Source organism: Apaloderma vittatum, unplaced genomic scaffold (genome assembly GCF_000703405.1).
Source record: "Apaloderma vittatum isolate BGI_N311 unplaced genomic scaffold, ASM70340v1 scaffold24222, whole genome shotgun sequence".
In the NCBI taxonomy this organism is placed as follows: Eukaryota; Metazoa; Chordata; class Aves; order Trogoniformes; family Trogonidae; genus Apaloderma; species Apaloderma vittatum.
In genome coordinates this window covers 36,190-55,293 of record NW_009702369.1, presented here as the reverse complement: position 1 = coordinate 55,293, position 19,104 = coordinate 36,190, and the positions used below count along the sequence as shown (strand labels likewise).

Genomic DNA, 19,104 nt, shown 5'->3' with positions numbered 1-19,104 from the left:
GGACAAGAGAGCGTGCTTGGGAGAAGTTAAAGGAATGAGAGATTGCAAAGGAATAGCCTTAATTCTTCAGGATGCTTTCTCAGTCTCTCCAAGATACATGTGAGTTACATAATCAAATGATTTGCTTAGAAAAATATGCGTGCAGTTAGTTTTGAGCAAATTACCTTCTACAACTCATAACAGAGAACCAGTTTCCTGTAGAGACATAAAGCTCATACAATCAATGTAATTTTCACAGGCTTCCATTAAGTACTGAGCTAGTTAATTTGCTTCTAGATACAGCTTGTGGATGCCTAGTAAAGGCTACAGGATCTCACTATGAAGCTCCAAGATAGTCGCACAACTAGCCTGGACTTACTTCAGTGCTCTCTTGGCTATGTTGCTATCTTGCAGTAGTTTCCTGAATTCTAGCCTGGATATACCTATCTGAGCTGCCACCATGGGAGTGTGAATTACAGGTATAATCTGAGAGAATGAGGTCAGTGCTATCTTAGAGTTTTAATTGCTTCATTTCTCCTATTCAGATTTATTCATTTCCTCCCAAAAAGAACCATTCCTTCCAGATCACAGAACTTGCCCACTTTTGGCCTGCTCCAGTAAACTTCCATATTGGTCTGTCACAGTGTCCATCAGCCAAGGACAAGATGGAATCACATGGAAGCATTATCACAGTGTCAACTTTTCCATTATAAATCCTATTTATAACTGTATCATAAATATTTGCTCCATGATGGAATTCAGCTAACAAGGTCTGTACTGTGAGAACTTTCCTTAGAGTGGTAATTTTCACTGGAGTATTGTGGTTTATTTTGAAAGGATTTTATTATACCAGTGAAGGCCTAAATGATCTTGAAAAATGTTATGATTCTCTATTTTTTTAACAGGATAAGGATTGCAATAGCACATCTCTACAACTGTGCTCTTGTTTTTATATGAAATGGGGAACAAAAGGTGTATTCCAGAGGAAGAGGTAGAACAGCAGAGAAAAGTAATCTCGTGGCTACAATATCACAGTATCACAGTATGCTAGGGATTGGAAGGGACCTCAGAAGATCCTCTAGTCCAATCCCCCTGCCAGAGCAGGAACACCTAGATGACATTACACAGGAAGACATCCAGGTGGGCTTTGAATGTCTCCAAGGAAGGAGACTCCACAACCTCCCTGGGCAGCCTGTTCCAGTGTTCTGTCGCCCTCACTGAGAAGAAGTTTCTTCTCAAATTTAAGTGGAACCTCTTGTGTTCCAGCTTGATTCCTTTACCCCTTGTCCTATCATTGTTTGTCACCGAGAAGAGCCTGGTCCATCCTCGTGACACTCCCCCTTTATCTATTTATAAACACTAATAAGGTCACCCCTTAGTCTCCTCTTCTCATTCCATGTTTGTCAAGGCCGGAGAAGATGGCTGATATACATGGCATTTTATTCCAAGAAGGTCTGCAGAACTTTGGACTTACTTAGAGAAAGGGTAGAGAGAGATCATAGAATCAGAGAATCGTAGAGCGGTGTGGGTTGGAAGGGATGTTACAGATCACCTAGTTCTAACTCTCCCTGCTGTGGGCAGGGACATCTTCCACGAGCCCAGGATGCTCAAAGCCCGGTCCAAGCCTTGAACACTCAGCTGGGAGCAGCCACCACTTCTCTGGGCAGCCTGTTTCAGTGTCTCACCACTCTCACATGAAGGAATTTCTTCCTAATATCTAATCTAGATCTCTTTCAGTTTAAAACTGTTATCCTTTACCCTATCACTACATTCCCTGATAAAAGGCCCCTTCAGATACTGGAAGGCCGCTATAAGGTCTCTCTGGAGCTTTCTCTTCCCCAGAACAGACTCAACTCTCTCAGCCTGTCCTCATAGGAGAGGTGTTCCAGCCCCATGATCATGTCTGTGGCCCTTACCTGGACCCATGGGAGCAGATCCATGTCTTTCTTATGCTGGGAGCCTTAAAGCTGAACACAGATCTGTAAAAGAAAGCTATTATTCAGATCATAGACCCAAGTAATGTAGAATAATGTATTATAATGTAATTACTATAATGTAAAAGACCATGCTGAGAATTTGGAGGAGATGAAGATTTCTACCTATTAGTCTTGTAACAGTTGCTCATTCAGATCACAGTCTGAACAGGAGTCAAACATGGAACTGAAACACAGCCAGCATGGAATTGGTAGCAGAAGTTTTTTTTTGTATGGTGAGATTAAACAGGATGAAGAGTGTAAAAAAGAGAAGGTAGAGGGACCAAGAACAGAGTAATCTGAGATTATCTTCCTTGAAAGTATAGTAAAAAAGGGAAAGAAAAGTGAGGGGGAAATAAAAGGATGGATCATGGACATTAACAGAGGAGAATTGTTTGCGAGAAGGGGAATGCCCAGCTGTGTCAAATGAGTATGAGAACAGAGTACTGATGCTGAGATATAACTAAGAAATCAGTAGAGGGTCCTCAAAAAGTGTCAGGTGAAGAACAGAAGGTGTTTTGTCAGGGGCAGTTACCAAACTATGGAGGATATGGGATAAATCTGGAGAAGAGGAGCAATAGATAGATACTGCAAACTCAGAGTTCAGAAATGAAAACTTAGAGTGCAGAGGTGAGGGGGTAGAAATGACACCATGTGAGGACAGAATGGTAAGGGCATGATTGAGGTCTCTTTTAAACTGCAAAAGATCAAGAAGATGTTGAGAAAGAAACCAGAATGGAAGACTAAGCAGATCACGTCCTAGTTTTACCAAAATTAAATCAGTTATTGTATTTCTATAGTTACGGCATTTGCAGCGCAGTAGTTCTGTTAGCCCACTTTAGACCCTTAAGCTTCTTAATTGATTCCATTGTTAGATATAAGAAACTAATTTTGTTACAAGTGAAATGCAGCTTAATGACTACTGTTTCTGAATATTCGAAAATGGCAGATTAACTCTCTACCCTCCAAGAAAATACAGAAAACCATGTAGTTTAAAAGCAATAAGCTTGGGGTCTCTTTATTTTACTCCTGCTTTTGCAACTTTCAGATTCATAATGTGTTTTTTTCTATAAGCTTAAGGGGATAAAGGAAACTTCTAATAAAATTAAGTCTAACATTATCATATAACAATGAATCCCTTTGAAATATCTGGAGTTTAAGTAAAGGCAGTAACGCATATCTAAATCTGTGACTAGAATCAGTGGAGTCTAAAATTGTCTAGTTATTTCCATGTTACTTAGCCCGTGTAAACAATTCAAATGTAATTTTGGTTGTTTGCTGACAAATATATTACATGCCTTCCCAGTATTGAGCTTTATTGGCACATATTCCACAGACATAAGAAGTGCTGATGTCTAGAACCCAAGCTCTGGGTGTGTATGCTAGGCTCCGCATTTTTCTTTAGTGGAAGGGCGCTCAGAGAAAATAGTGCAGGCACTGTTTCTTTGTCAAATAAGGGTTTTAAAAGAGTCAAAAGCTAGAAAAGCTTTGGCAAAAATTTCACTTGGTTATTAAACTTACTGAAGAGCAATACCATTGTATTGAAAAGCATATGACAGCTGTGAATTATTTTCTTCTCTTCTTAAAATCTAAATCATGTTATTTTGTGATTAGTTCAAGGTGCTTATGGAAGTAGTTGCAGTTTTAATCTGAAGCTGATTGATCCATATCAACAGAGCAGCCACTATGATTTCAGTAATTTCTATTATCTATGTAAACGTACATATGCAGACAGATGGATCAGGAGCTTCAGAGTTGGTTTGTCTAAAATATCTTGTTTAAATTTATTCTCAGTTTATGCAAAGGCAATCAAATACAAGGAAGAAAAGCCTTCTGGTTCCTCCATGTTTTTGTGTGGCCCAAGAAGCAGTGTGTCTGATACAACTTTTACAGTCTCTTAATGGAGTCTCACTGGGAACTGGGATGCTTATGTTAAAAGTTTTGATGTGGAATAGAAAGGCAAATGCAAGACTACTTTGCAAGAGGAGAGAGTATACTAAGAGAACAGTAACTATTAAGAGCTCTATGTATTTTGATTTTCATGTAAAGTAAGTATGTCTGCCAAATTAGTTTCAGTTTTGATCCTGAAATTCTTCCAATTTAGTGTATTTTCCTGGTTAGCTAAAAGGCAAGACAAGACAGTTGCTAATCTGTAATGTTTTCAAAAGAAGAATAAAATGTGTTTAGATAGTTTTCCTGTTTGACTGCAATAGGAACGCTATAGGTTGTTAAAGAGAAAAAAAAATAATAAATAGAAGTGAAAAGTGGCAGAGAAAGAGAAGCCTGATAAAATTACAAGGAAATTGGTAATCACGGCATCTAAGTCTTCACTAATGATTAGCCCAGTATCATGGGTGATACATTACATAGTTGTAGAATATGATAAACAGTGTATCATTTAAATCAGCAGTTAATAGTGAAATGGCATGCTGCAAACCAAAGCCAGAACAGAGAAAAACTGTAGCAACTGATAGGACAAGAGGAAATGGCGTCAAGTTGCACCAGGGATGATTTGGACTGGATATTAGGAAAAAAATCTTCACCAAAAGGGTTATCAGGCATTGGAAAAGGCTGCCCAGGGAAGTGATTGTGTCTGGAGGTATTTAAAAGATGTGTAGATGTGGCTTTTAGGGCATGGTTTAGTGGTGGACCTGGCATCACTGGGCTGATGGTTGGACTCAGTGATCTGAAGGTTTTTTCCAACCTAAATGAGTCTATGGTTCTATGGAAAACAAAGTTGTCGATAGCATTCCACGGTAGCTGAAAGTGGGCACTACCATATACCACTCACCAAATGCAGGCTGGTTTGTGGAATCATCAGACCTAGTGCTTAAACTGAAGACAGTAACTTGCTCCTCCCAAGTGCTATGAGAAGTCCTTAAGGGCTGACAGACTCAGCCAGTTGGAGATGAGTCGTGAACCTCCGCATGTTGAGGTCAAACTCCCATGGAGCAGTGATAGCCACACGCTTGAAATGTGATACAACGGGAGAAGCAGCTAATACTTTTCCAGGCTGTATATACAGAAGAAGCACGTCATGGAGAAGAAGGGTAATGGTCTCTTCTTTGCATGATCCAAGTGACGCTGGATCTGAACTATTGCATATAACTTTTGGCATCGTCATTGTCAGAAGGATATGGGCATGCTGGGAGAAAAGTGAAGAAGTCTGGACTCTACTGGGTAAAGGCAGCTATTATGCCACATAAAATTTTTCTTTTCAGAGAATGTGCAATTGTGATGAGAAGTACAACCTTTTAATTCTGCACATCCATTATGATAGATGTAAAGGAGCTTAAAGAACACCACCACTGCAGTTTTACATTTGCTAAATTTTCCAGAGGATTTTTTCTGGTTTTCAGAAAAATGTTCCTATGGTCAGAGGTTCATGTACCATTCGCAGTAACAGCAGTAAATTGTGCACTGACGTTAGTCTTCATTCTCCCTTGTGCCCCAGTGCAGCTCAGCTGAAGTAAAGTAGGCTCTAGATTTTCTGTGAAAAAGCTAAAAATTTGCCATCTCAGTTATCTCATATTAAGCAGCCGGCAGGCTCAGAAGCATTCAAGTAGATTATAGTACGTGTGTTATTTAGCTGGGAGCATTCACATTAAATACAATGTGTGTATATTATCTAGCCTGGAAAAGTGAAACTTGTCCTATATACAGGAGTCGTATGCAACACGGTATAATCTCATCAAATATTTTTTGAAGTTCTGTCGGTATTCATCATCAGAGAGTTAGGGTAAGTAAAGCAAGCCATAATTAAGATTACTGGTCCCAGTGAGGTGTTAGAGAGAGCTGTGCAGCACTCAGTACCCGTCTATCAGGATAAATCTATTACGTTTTTCTGATGGTGCTGAATCCAAAAGTATAAGACCTTCACTGTGTGGATACAGTTATGAATTTTGTGCCCTGATTTGCAAATGTCACAGCTACTTCAATCACCTACTAAAACAGTCATAGAAACTGAACAGAAATTGGATTGACAGTCAGAATAAATACATTGTTCTTACTTGGTGCTGAGTGCACACAGGTTTTGAGATTTGTTAGTCTGTTCTTTCCTGCCTTCAGATCTTTCAGGGTATGTGTATGTCTCCTCTATAATGATGCATTTAGAAACCTTTTGAAGAAGAAAATCTTACTTTTCGGGATTCTTTTATCCTTATTTTTTTAATTATTTATTGGAAAATACAAAAATGCAAAATAGAAAAATGCTGTTTATGTATTACATTCAGGTGTCTTAGCAGTAGGATGACTCAAATTAATTTCACATTTGGAGGAACTCATAGGAAGGGAGATAAGAGCCAGTCTGGTCTTTTTATAGATGGAAATTGCATTAGCATCTCTCTTTTTTCATCCTGCTGCTGGACTCGCAAATTTATGATGTTACGTGCAATTTGGATTGTTTGGTGGAAGTCCATTTCCGTTTTTATTACCATTGCTGTTCCTAGCAACTCCAAGTCCCTGTGTTTGAGTAGACTTTTTAATATTTTCAAGAGGCCTTGTGAGATAACAGTGCCTTATACTTTTCAACAAATATCTGTGTGAAATGCAGAGAGACCGGCAGCAAAGTAGTTGGCTCACAGGCCACATCAGTAGCTCTCTTGTGCTGTGTAAACACCAGAGCAGGGTAAACATAGAGGCAAAAGAACTAGCCTTGAGTTTGGCCGAAGTGTATGCATGTCTCTATAAGTGTGGCTAGTAAATAAGTAACTTGGAACTCTTGATCTCTGTCTAGTCCCTGACAGGAAACATTTGATTGGAGTTTTGAGAAAGCCCCATCGTTTTCATTGGTGTCAAAACCAGGACAATCAAGTACTGGCATATACTTCAGGGACAGTAAAGAGGTATTCTAATGGAACTACTTTGAAGTTGTTTCTGGTACTTTACAAAACTGCTTCCTGAGCAGAAATGAAGGAAAAAATATATAAAATAGTTGAGATGGCACTGTTGATACTCAAGAATTTGTATGTTCAGTGTTCTTCTGCACAAGATGATAAGCAGTTTCTTAACAGTGATTACTTACCATTGGTGATTATCTTTACTTAGCCAGAAGGGAAAGTCTCAGTTAATGCTGTGTTAAAGCCTGCTTGTATTCAGTGGCACTACCCTTTAAAGTTAGTCCTAGGTGGAAGATTTGTGTATTCTAACTTTTGGATCACTGAATGGTGATGTGGCTTTGTCAATTTGTGGCGATAGTATAATATCACATTACGTTCTATCTCTGTGTTGTATTTTTAGGTCATGTCAGTAGTGCATGGTCTGAAGGACAGCAGGCTGCCAGATCAAATCACAGCAGCTCCATAAAGTAAACACATGTAAGCATCATTCTCCATGACGTTCATGGATCTAGTGAGGGAGTAACTGTTGGCACATGCTAGCTGCAGTGTTGCCTCCAGTGCAGCAGGAGTAATACTTAATGAAGCTGCAATGCTAACAACAGATTGAGAAGCCCTAGAAGTGTAAGCTAGAGAAAATTTTGGCAAAGGGAAGGTATTTTCAAGGAGGAAATGAGGATTTAGGAGTAAGAGTGAATTAAGAAAGATTAGAAAGCCTTCCAAAAAGTAAACATTTTATTTTAGAATGGTTTTGGATTATGCCAAATATGCACTCTTCTCCCTCTTGTTTACCTTGTAGTTTGCTTTCCTAGGCAGCTGTATTACTGCCGTGCTAGTGGTATTAAATCCGGAAAAAAAATAAAAGTATTGTAAGGCAGCCAAATGGAATTTAAATATTAATCCAGACAAGATTTCTGATTTTCCCCTTGTTGGGGAAGCTGCTTACAAGCATTTAAAATGTTGATCGTACCTCACCAAATGAAGTTACAATCAGAGGCTAAAAGTTAAAGCAGGCATCCAGACTTAGATTTTTTTACATCTCATTAGATAGTGTCAACAATCCCTTCCATTTCAGTTCTTCTTTCTCTTTTGTGATATGCTTTTTTGTGTGTGCATTTTTCCTTTTCTTTAAAGCATTTTCAAGGACAGTAAAGAGAACCATTATTCCAGCTGGTATAACCAACTTTCAATGCAGCCATAAGAGGGCAACAGGGCCTACATACGTCATTTTGAATTAAGGAATTATTAAATAGCATATATATATGTACCCATCAGAAGTGTAATGCAGACACCTGGGATGATAACCTTTTAAACTACCATTAAAAAGCATTTCTTTATCGAGAGGCTGGTCAAACACTAAAACGTGCTTTTGAGAGAGGTGGTTGATGCCCCAAACCTGTTGGTGTTTAAGAGGCATTTGGACAAGGCCCTTAATAACACACTTTGACTTTTGTCAGCCTTGAAGTGCTCAGGCAGTTGGACTGGGCGGTTGTTGTAGGTCCCTTTCAACTGAAATATTCTGTTCTGTTCTATTCTACCAATATAACCTTCAGAAAAATAAGAATAAAACAGAGGAAGTACTAATGACATTAATTATAGTTCTTCCTCTCCCCTACACATCTCTAGAATGAAGCAATAATAATAAACCTTATCTTTCTAAAATTTACTGAATATAGTTATTTGCACTTTTGTAATGACTCATCAGATCGTTTCTTTTAGCAGACTGATAAATGATTATTTCCTTCACCTACAGTTACCCTCCTGAATGTTGAAGAATTATTATAAAATAGATGTCGTATCCTGAAAAACCCTAGCATGAGAGCATTTTGGATGCTCGCAGGAAGAAGGTCGTCTATCAGTTGACCTTTTAATGAGTCACCAGGCTTTCCAAGTTTTATTCGTGTTCATCAGTCTAACAACTAAATCTTATTGTGAGAGCATAGATATTGTTGCCAACAACGATACATTAGAAAACCATTGATCATTTCAGAAGATAACAAGCGAGGTGTTTTTTACAGGCTTATTTCTGGAACAATATGTAGCAACCTGTAGTACCAACACCAAACTATGTGTTTTCTTTTTTTAGTACTGTGCGTTTAAACACAAAAGAATTTAGCTTTTGCTTCAACAGTATTGTGCCTATTATCCTATTATTAGGATATAATATGCAGTAAGAAATGTACTTATCATTTACTATTTCCTTCTCCCAGTCTTTGAATTCTGCTTCAGTACCTAGTTCTCAGCTTCTCCAGGAAGATGACCTGTATGAAGCTACATGAGAAGCTTGTGGCCGAAGTGCCATGTTGGCTTTTGATTACTCAGAAGACTTGCACTCCATTCCTAGTTTTGACAGAAGCTTCCCAGGAAACTTTAGGCTATCACTTACCAAAGATTTAACAAAACTTCGAACATGACAATGCTTTACTGACCACTGAATGTAAAATAGGCCATTGTCCTGGGTTAGGGCTGGGCCAGCCTCTAACACGGACAAACACTCTCTAACCCCCTCTTCCCCCCACCAAATGGGAAGGAAAAGGGAATGAAGCAGAGAGACTTTCGGGTTAGAGAAGAAAAAAAAAACTACAACAGCTTTAATGAAGCAATAATAATAGAAAATAATAGTGGAGTGATAAAAGTAAAAAAAACATATACAACTATAGATAATAGCCCGATATCAAACCCGACTCCCTCCTCCGAATAGCAATCACCACTGATGTTGCAGAGCAGGAAGCACTGGGAAAAACCCAGGCTCAGCAGCGGCGGCGGGGAGCTGGATACAGGAGCTGGATTGGGGAACTCAGGATCCGGATCAAAAGCAGGAGGTCAGATGGAGTCATCCCTGGACACTGGCCATTGCAGAAGAGGGCAAAGAAGGGCAGAAACTCTCGTGATCACTCAATTTATACTAAATATGACGTATATGGGATGGAATGCTCTCGTTGGTCACCTGTCCTGTCTATTACCCCCAGGACATGCAACCTTTTACTTCCTTGTGATCCCCCTTTACTACCCGGCACCCCCAGCATGGCACATGAGAGCCAGCCGTGGCCTTGGTCACTATAGGAATAAGTATCAGCAAGAGCCTGTCTGCATACTAGTCCCAGACAGTAACTGTAAACATCAGGTGTTATCACTGCTAGTAGCAGGCACTGTCTACGAAAACATGCTGCTAACTTCAGAAAGTGCAGCCTTTTAGAAGAAACTAAAACTGAAAAGTAAAAATCACTAAATACGACTGGGTTTTAGTTAAACCCAGGACAGCCATCAGTATAACCTTCCTGCTATTTTTTGTATTGTATTTATAGATAGTAAACTTTTCAGAGCGGGAATTCTCTCCTTTTTACAGAAGTGTTCAGTACCTTGATAAAAAGGGGCCTCTAATCTTGGAAAATTTCTTATAGACTGCAGTGTCCTGACTGAGCAAATGGCTTTGATCACGTCCCCGTTACCCCAGACAGTCAGTAAACCCTGCAGTGAAAACTGAACATCTTTCTGCTAGCAACTCATAGGTGTAAACAAAATTAGAGAGTGAAGTATCTGCTTCATGGGGGGGGTTTTCCTCTAAGTGCAACATAAATTTTCTTGTAATCATGAAATTATAATGGTATTTGTTACCTGGATTGCTCTTTATATAGCACTATGTATTTGTTAGCCCTTTATGCAGCATGAAAGGTAGTTAGGTTACATCACATACTGTAAACTTCAGTTTAAAACGCAGAAATAAGTGCATGCTTACATATTAACCACTTCTAGTGTACCTATGATACCCAATGCCATCATTTCAGCATGAATAGTACTTTGAATATTATGTTCTATAAATATTATATTCTAGAGCCTGCAATCTTTTTTTTTTGCTTTCAAAAGACTAACAGAATTGTAGTATGAAATAATTGCTTTTCCCAAATGGTAAGAATGCTAAAGTTGTGAGGACAAAAGCGTGGAAGAAGTATAATGAAAAAATATAAAATGTTTGTAAAATTTTTCATAAAGTTGGGAAGGGTTCATCAAAAGAAGCTGTCTCTTTTTTTTTCTTCTTTACTGTAAAATTGTACAGAGTAAGAGCCTAAATACAGTTGTCGTATATTAAGAGGTAGCTTTGCTATATTTTTCATTTTCCTCTGAAAAACATAGAGAGGACCTGTCTGAAGAACCAAATTGGTCTGCACAGTAAAAAACACATCATCGTGTAGGTTTTAAATATAGTTTTGCAAGTTCTGATGACCTAATTAAGCATAGTCTCATTGGAAATGCCAGATAATTCCCAAATTAGCATTAGGGTATGTACTTAGAGCACCTTACATCCAAATCACTTTTAACTGATTTAAAGGTTATGACTGGGCCTTCACAAACTGGAGGGGTAGAAAGGGAAGGAGGATCCTCACCTCTTGTGCAGCAGCCAACAAGTTTACAACTGGGAGTACCAAACCAGTGTGGGGACTGGAGATGCCCAGGTGACAAGGCTGCTGGAGTCCTATAGCCTGTGCTTACCTGTAGGGTCTTACAGGAACCTACTGGTGTCACACACGAGTTCGGGACTGCAGCAACAGGAATCTTCTGACATTGTATGGTGAGAGGCTCTCATCTGTATTATGTAGTGTCTCAAGCTTAGCTCAGAGAAAATCTACTCTCCCAAAACTTTATTGCTGCACCCAGAGAGAGGAGTTTCTAGTGGAAACCTAGTGTAGAGTTTCTCACAATGTTCCTTCTAAGAAAGAATGGATTTGGCATTGTGGAAATGTTTCCTGTGGAAGTTGTTGATATTGACAGAATTTTCTGTCTTGAACTGTTTTGGTTCAGGGAGAAGCTTTTAAACCTGAGTGTCCACTACGTACTTTCTATATGTGGACCAAGTAATATGTTATATTATGTCCAAGGTCATACAGGAGTGCATGGAAAGTTGCCAAAGAGTAGGATGCAGAGGACTCAAAGAAAATAGTGCTACGCAGAACTAAAATGTACTAGTTTACATAGTATAATTTTCAGTTAGATATTCTAGTAGATTTTAATTCTGTAAGTTGCTAACTACTCTGTTACTTTATAATATTAGAAAACTACAGGAAGTGTTCTTGTATTACATGAAAATGCATTGTCCTGCAGTCCTGCCACAAAAGATCAGAATTTTTTGTTTGGTTAATGTGCTACTACAGAAGTCCTTTTCTGCCAGTTAAAAGGAGTATTTATTAACTTAGAAATTTTGAGGATATAGAAATCATTACACTAAAACGAAGCTAAAACTCGTTAAATTATGGAAATAAAATTTATGGCAGATTACTCAGTTACGTGTATTGATTATGGAAATCAGAATTGCTTCTCGAAGGATGACCAGCTCTGCTGTAAGTAATCCCGGTACCTAGTAATCCTAGAATGAGCTTATCCTCATTCAGTCCCACCCTTTTCCTGTATCCTCATCTTTTCTGTTTTGTGAAAAGGTCAAAGTACACAAAACTGGCTGAATTAAACAGGCAGGAGTATGATCTGGAGTTAGTTTATGTAAATACACATGTACATAATTTTCCTCGCTCTCCTAGGTGCACTCTACAATCCCTCTCAAGCTTCACATTTCATCCTGAGCTGATACAGCTCAATGTCTCTTCATAGCCTTCCTGGGAAACACTGACTGCATCTTGCAAGATAACGTTTTCAGACACTGCTTGAACCACAATCCTGAAACAGCCTCACACTGCCAATATGTGTACTTCGCTAGGCCGTGGGGGAAAGCATGCAGTTGTCACCTCTCTAAAAATGCTGTGGCAGAACCAGGGCACACTTATCTCTCACATACAGGGCTGGCCATGCTGTCACATCACTTATTGGAGCCTTTTCAGGAGGGACGTATTTCACAAGAGCTCCACCAGAAATTATAGATTTAGAACAACCAAGAGCATGTCTGCAACCAAGTAAAAGCTTCCCTCACCCCACAACCATTATTGAAATGCGATTCAAGCAGACCAGCAGACAGTATGAGACTCTACATGCATCCATCACACACATCCACATAGTCCTTTGGCTTTCAGAGGCTATTCCTTCCAAATACTGGCTAACTCACAGTTAAATGGAGCCATCCTGCTGCTGGCATCACAACAGCTGTGTGAGCCAAAACTACCCCCTGGCTGACCTTCAGCCAGCAAAGGTTCATCAGTTTTGAACCAACTGTAGCAGGGCCAGCATGTCATTGTAAGAAAACTCAGGTTCGTCCAGGAAGAAAGCTCATCTTTACTTGGTTAGAAAAGTTTTTTTGGTTTTGTTTTCCAGACTAGGTTCTACTTAAGCACTCAGACATATCGTGTCTAGGAATATATCTACTGGTCGCTTGAACTGCAAACTGAAGAACAGTTTACTTCCTAGATAGTTAATCCCACCTTACCTTCTTTCCACCCTCAAATCCTATTCACTTCCTCATAAGATCAGGCAACTGAGAAATCATGTAGGATCACATCTTAATGACTCCCTTTTCCAAATTCCCTTGGCCCTAGTTCCTTTAAACCTGTGCTGTAGGATGCTCTTACACTGTAGGATGCTCTGTTGCCCATGTCTGTAGAGTTAGATAATGCCTTTAATGAAAGTAAAGTAGGTAAATCCTGACAAGCATTCTTAGTCCTAAGAAGGGAGCAGAAACTGTGTTCTTGCTTCTTGAAAGCAGTGGTTCAGACAGGTGCATAATCTGATTGAGCTGAATACAGTGAACAGACATGAAAAAAGTCCTTGGACAGTCTCCAAATCTAACTTCAGCACAGAGCCAAGAATTTGAGTGTTGGAAAGACCTGCCTGGCAAGGCTGGAGACAGAAGATGTGTCTCTAATAGCCATATGTGATGTGCTGGAGAGTGGGAGAGGGAGCTGCTGTGTTACGTTAAGGCAATTGCTGAATGTCTGGTCAGACACCCTCAGATGTTGCTTGAATGGCTACAGATTTCTCTGGTAGAGCTCAGGGTCAAATATTGCCAAATAACCAGCATGAATATGCCACTGTTAGCCTGTTGACGCTTACCTTCTGTGGGAAGCTCCAGCTAAAGATGATATTTTTGATTTGGTTTAAGTATTTTTCGTTTTCACTCTGCCGGTCTCTCACAGACCCGTGAGCAGCTGAGACCTGGCTCAGAAATTCCAATACTGCCTGGAGGTCTCAGGAACAGAGGCCCTCTGGCCAGCCTTGGGAGGCTTTTAGTTGTCATAGGAAACAGTGAAGAGGGGTGACATTTCTGAGGCCCAGATGTGTTCCTTAAGAAAGTGCCTTCAGTCCTTCAAATGCCTTTAAATATTAAGTTAAGAAGGTTTAGGTTGGATCTCAGGAAACACTTCCTCACGGAGAGGGTGCTCAGGTACTGGGATGCACTGCCCAGGGAAGTGGTGGAGTCACCGTCCCTGGAGGTGTTTAAGGAGCGGCTGGATGTGGCACTTAGTGCCATGGTCTGACCGATGTGGTGCTGTTGGGTCATAGGCTGGACTTGATGATCTCAGAGGTCTTTTCCAGCCTCAACAATTCTGTGATTCTGTGATTAGTAAAAGTCAAATCTTTACATATGTTGGGCAGTGGAGAGCTGCCCATTCACAGAATGTGAATTTTCTTGAGAGATGAGGAATAGATCAGGTGCCATTTGAGCAGCATTGTAAGGCTGAAGAGATGATACACCAGGTGGGGTGCTTTCACCACAGCTGTCATAAAGAGCAAGCTAATGTGTATGTGGATATGTCCATAATAAATAAACATTGCAATTTGACAGCTCCGTGGCTTGAGCTTAAAGGTTTTGTCACATGTGAAAAGATAAGATATTGTTATTGCATGTTAAATCCCTCAGCATTACCTTAGGCATCTCAGCAAAGATGGAAGGAAATCCCCTACAGGGTGGAGAATTTTTTCTCAATGGTATTTGGAATTGTAACTTTATATATGGCAAATTTTGTGTTGTGCTACCTTTCCCTTTTTCCAGAAAGATTTTTAAAAGCTGTAAGAACCAAGCCTCTAGTTCTTTCCCTCTGTACAGGCTTAACTCCTCAAAACTTTCTCCTCAAATGTCATTTGAGAACAAACACTGGCTTGTCTACGTCCAGTCTTCTTTTTCAACATCTCCCTGTTTTCACCCCTGGTTTTCAGAGGTGCCAAAAACCTTGTGATTTTCCTGCCTCAAAAGACGTCGCATACCAAGTAATTCTTCTTCTCAGCAATGGTTACTTACCAGATGATTCAGTAACTTCCAAAAACTTCATGCTGCTCTTCCTTCCTCTCATCTTAGCGCTGCGTTGTGACGCATATGTTTCTGGCATCTGTAAAAACACTGTATCTGCCTAACACAGCTAGAGCCTTCTTTAAACTCAAAAGCAGAAAAATGTGTGCAGGCATTCTTTTCTGGGCACAGAATTTCTCAATTACATAAAACAGAGATAAGCCTCACTTGCAGAAGATTAAAAAAAAATCAAAGGAAAGTAGTGGTGCTAGCAAAGATAGAAGGGGAGAAACAGTTGCAATGTGTTTGGCAGAAGCCATTGAACATACAGAAAGATTGTTTCAGTTCTTTGTTCGCAGAGCTCCCCAGCTTCTGATTTTACAGGACCTCATCCTGGAATCTGAGATGTGGCCTCTAGGAAGAAAAACAGAAAATGCTCCCCACAGTATGGACAGATTTACAGCAATTTGGTTTCTTCAAGCAGAGCATTTGCTCAAGTCGTAGCATCAAACTGTTAAATCAGACAACCAAAACATGGTGCAGAGTATCTCCACCAGCTAATCTTTATGTAATCAGCTACATAGAAATGCACTTCGATAAGTGAGTCCTAGTGGTGAATGTGTTTATGGGTGTTTAGTGAGGATTTGGGGGGACGATATTTTTCATACCTGCTGCTCTGTAAGTCTTTCCCCAGTGAATGTGAGGGAATTTGGCTTCCTCACTTCTGAGCAGAATTATGTTATCAACTAGAGTGGTTAACCTGGGTCTCCATACGGTAAGTGAATGGATAAGGAAGACAAAGCCAGTGTGTGAGAGTTTGAGGCACGTATATATTTACAGAACTCAAGCTAGCATGCACACAAAGGGGAAAACAGTGATTCAAACCCTATTTCCTGTAGGTTATAAGGGCAGAAGAGATGCTTCATTGTGATGGTTAATTGCTTCCATGTCAAACATGTACTATGATCATGAGAATAGAAGTTGAATAGTTTAGGGTAATTAAGCAAAACATACCTCAAAACATGCCTCTCAGAAAAGGAAAGAATCTTAGGTGTGTAAGTCGATATTCAGTGTCTCAGATTTAAATCAGAGACAATTTATGTCCTATGACCCTTTGCAAAGCTGAAGAAGTAAAGTGACTGAACTAAATCAGTAAAGAGAACCAACAATTACCAAAAGAGTATAGTAACTCCAACTACTGAGCCACTTAGAGTAAATCATTGTGGATGTCAGTGAATTTTTGGGAACACCTGCCCCTGCCGGCATTTTAGCAAGGCAGTCCAGTCTGACATCCCAATGCAATAGTTCTGCGGTGAAGTCTTATTTTTGTTTTAATCACAATATTTCTATTACACTATTTTCCAGGCCCTGATTATATCAAACAAAAATTTCAAGAAGGAATGGAGGTGAAAGAAAAATCTGATGAAAAAGTTCAGGAAAAACCACCTACCCCAAAAGAGTCGCCTCACTTTTATCGAAAAGGTACTACACCCCCTCGAACCCCAGAAGCAAGTCCAAGGCATAGTCCTCCACTTTCTTCTGAGTCTTCTCCTTCAAAACAACTGAAAAGGCAAAGCTCCACTTCTGGGGCAAGACTCGGTCCAGAAAAAAAGCTTTTAGCCACTGAGAATATAACACCCACAATTAACAAGCCTTTATATTCGAAAGCACCAATGGAGGAGGTAGCTGTGAAACACCAGCCAAAGTTTTCAGCCCATCACAATCCCAGCACAGAGAATGGGGAGCTCCATGGTCACTACCATGGCTATTATGTAAAAGTGAATCCAACAGCGCTTCCACAGGAGCTCAGGGAAGAAGATGAATATGTCAACCCGTCACCGTCAACACTTGCACGGCTACCGCCCTCACAGAAGCCAAGTCCTGCTAGATCTGGGGGTAAGCCAGATGCCAAAGAAAACAAATCTGAGACAAAAATTAAGAAACCAGAATTTGCTGCACCAAAGAACCCAGCTAATAATGAGTCACATTCAGCAGTGGATAAAGAAGTAGAAAACAGCTCGGTGAGTACTGCAAGAAACGTTTTCACTTTCACTGCCCTTTTGCCTCCTAGTGCTGAGCCTTGCAACGTAAAGACAGGCAAAGCTCACTGCTGTCAAATCTTCATCTGGATACAGTCTGCTAGCTAGAACCCACTACACCAAACTGAAGTGAGGAACAAATATTCCAGTCTATTTTGTTACCATTTTTGAAAACTGGGAAGGGATAGTCAGATACTGACAGATATTTGAAACATGTATCTCTCTTGCACCCATAAACACAAAAGGTGTTAGCATGTGTATTAGTGTGTGCTTGTGTTTTGTGTGCATGTAGATACATATTTGCAGAGGTATATATTTATGTATATCCCCCCTCTATCAAAAAACGTTCTTCAGTTCAAACAATGTACTTCAATGGATAATTGGGCAGTACTGGGAATTAGACTCATGCTCTTCACGAAAATTCTGCTTCTGACTGCAGTTGGAAAAAGAGTGCCGACCTGTGGCCTGACCCCATCCAGACAGTCTCCCATTTTCATTTTCTTCTTTATGTTGATTGTAGGTCTAAAACTAGGCAATTTGCATCAAAATATAAACTATTTTAGAATGCATAGTTCTAACAATATTTGTGTTTTGCAGTGACATAAAAAAAAATTATTTAACATCGGAAAGTGGAGAAGCTTTAACACTACACATTCAGATCAGTGTGAATCGGACTCTCATTATTTAGAAATAATGGAACCACCAGTAGTTATGCAGAAAAGATGACTAATAACATTTTCATTCCATGTTAGAAGAAAAAGCCAGATTATCACATTCAGAATCTCTAATTATGATAAAATTATTTCTGGGCCAAGAGAAACTCGTTAAAATGTTAGCTGTAGATCCTGAAGTTAACCTTTAGCAAGTGATAATTGTCACAATATTTCTTTTTTATAAGCATTATTTCTTTGATTTGTTTTTGTTACTCCAGTAGAAAAAAACAACAGTGTCTTTGATTGTTGATGGGATAAACAAAATGACCCATTTAATGAGATCCGGTTAGCCTAGCACTGGTTTTAGCCAAAACAGTTGAATAATTGACACCAGACTTCATTAATAAAAAATTTTAAAATAAAGAGGGGCAGCAATTTCCAATCAACATGCACTGTAAAAGATCTTATGAAACAAGTTTGACAGGTATGACAGAGGAATGATATCCTCAGTCAGGAAGGTCAGTTGATTTGCTTTTACACAGTTATTTATTCTGACAAGGAAGCCAGAGTAATGCGAAGGCTAAATGTCACACTAAAATAATTTTTCTGAAACTCACTGGTGGTTCCCAAAAAATAATTCGAAAAAAGTCAGTAATTTGGTATTGTTCTGGTGAGGTCGTTCTTGGATTAATTCTGCTGCTCTGTTTCATTAACATTCTTATTAATGTCATGGAAGAGGAGACATAAAAGTATTACCTGTGAAGTTTGCAGAAGACACAGAGAACAGGAAAATGGAGAATAACGAAGACAATGGATTGCCAGTACAAATTGATTCATATCATGCACTAGAAAGGTGCAAGTATAATTATACATGTGCAGCACAGCAAAATGTAAGATTCTGTACTGAAAGAGAGTTAATAGTGCCTAGCCATGCAGGATCAGAACTGGAAAAGGTTAGCAGACAGGAGCAAGAGAGGCAACTAAGCATGAGCTCCCAGTCTGCTGCTGTTGTTCAGAGATGTTAATATAATCCTTAGATTTATCGACAGGAAAGATTAAGCAATAGTACATGGGAGTCTGTTTTATCTGGTTTTGGCACTGGTGCAACCACTTCTGGAATAAAATACAGTGTTCATAAATCAGGGATTTAAAATAAAAAAAAAAACCTTAAGGGAAAGTCCCTCAAAGAACTGCAAGAATGATTAAAACATATCTTACAATGGAAGATTCAAGGCAAAAAAAAAAAAGCCTGACATTAAATCATTTTCTGTAAGTACACTTTATTAAACAGTTTCCTGAGCTAACAGGCAAATGTAAGAACATCCAGCAGCTGGACAGGTTTACATAAAAGACTTGTTTTAAGTTGCTTTTAATGATATTAATTAAATTAATTTTCAGATGCCGAGTTTTTGGAGCAGTCACTGAACAGTTTGATAATGAGCATTTTGCCAAGATGATATCTTC

The 19,104-nt window shown here is 39.4% G+C and overlaps 1 protein-coding gene across 1 annotated transcript in view; it reads left to right on the top strand.

Moving 5' to 3' along the window:
* LOC104270018 (junctophilin-1-like) overlaps positions 1 to 19,104 on the top strand; it is a 42,940-nt gene that overhangs the window by 16,987 nt on the left and 6,849 nt on the right. The window contains exon 3 of the mRNA XM_009864248.1: positions 16,314 to 16,969. Coding sequence (XP_009862550.1) covers positions 16,314 to 16,969 — 656 coding nt within the window. The remainder of the gene's footprint in view (positions 1 to 16,313; positions 16,970 to 19,104) is intronic.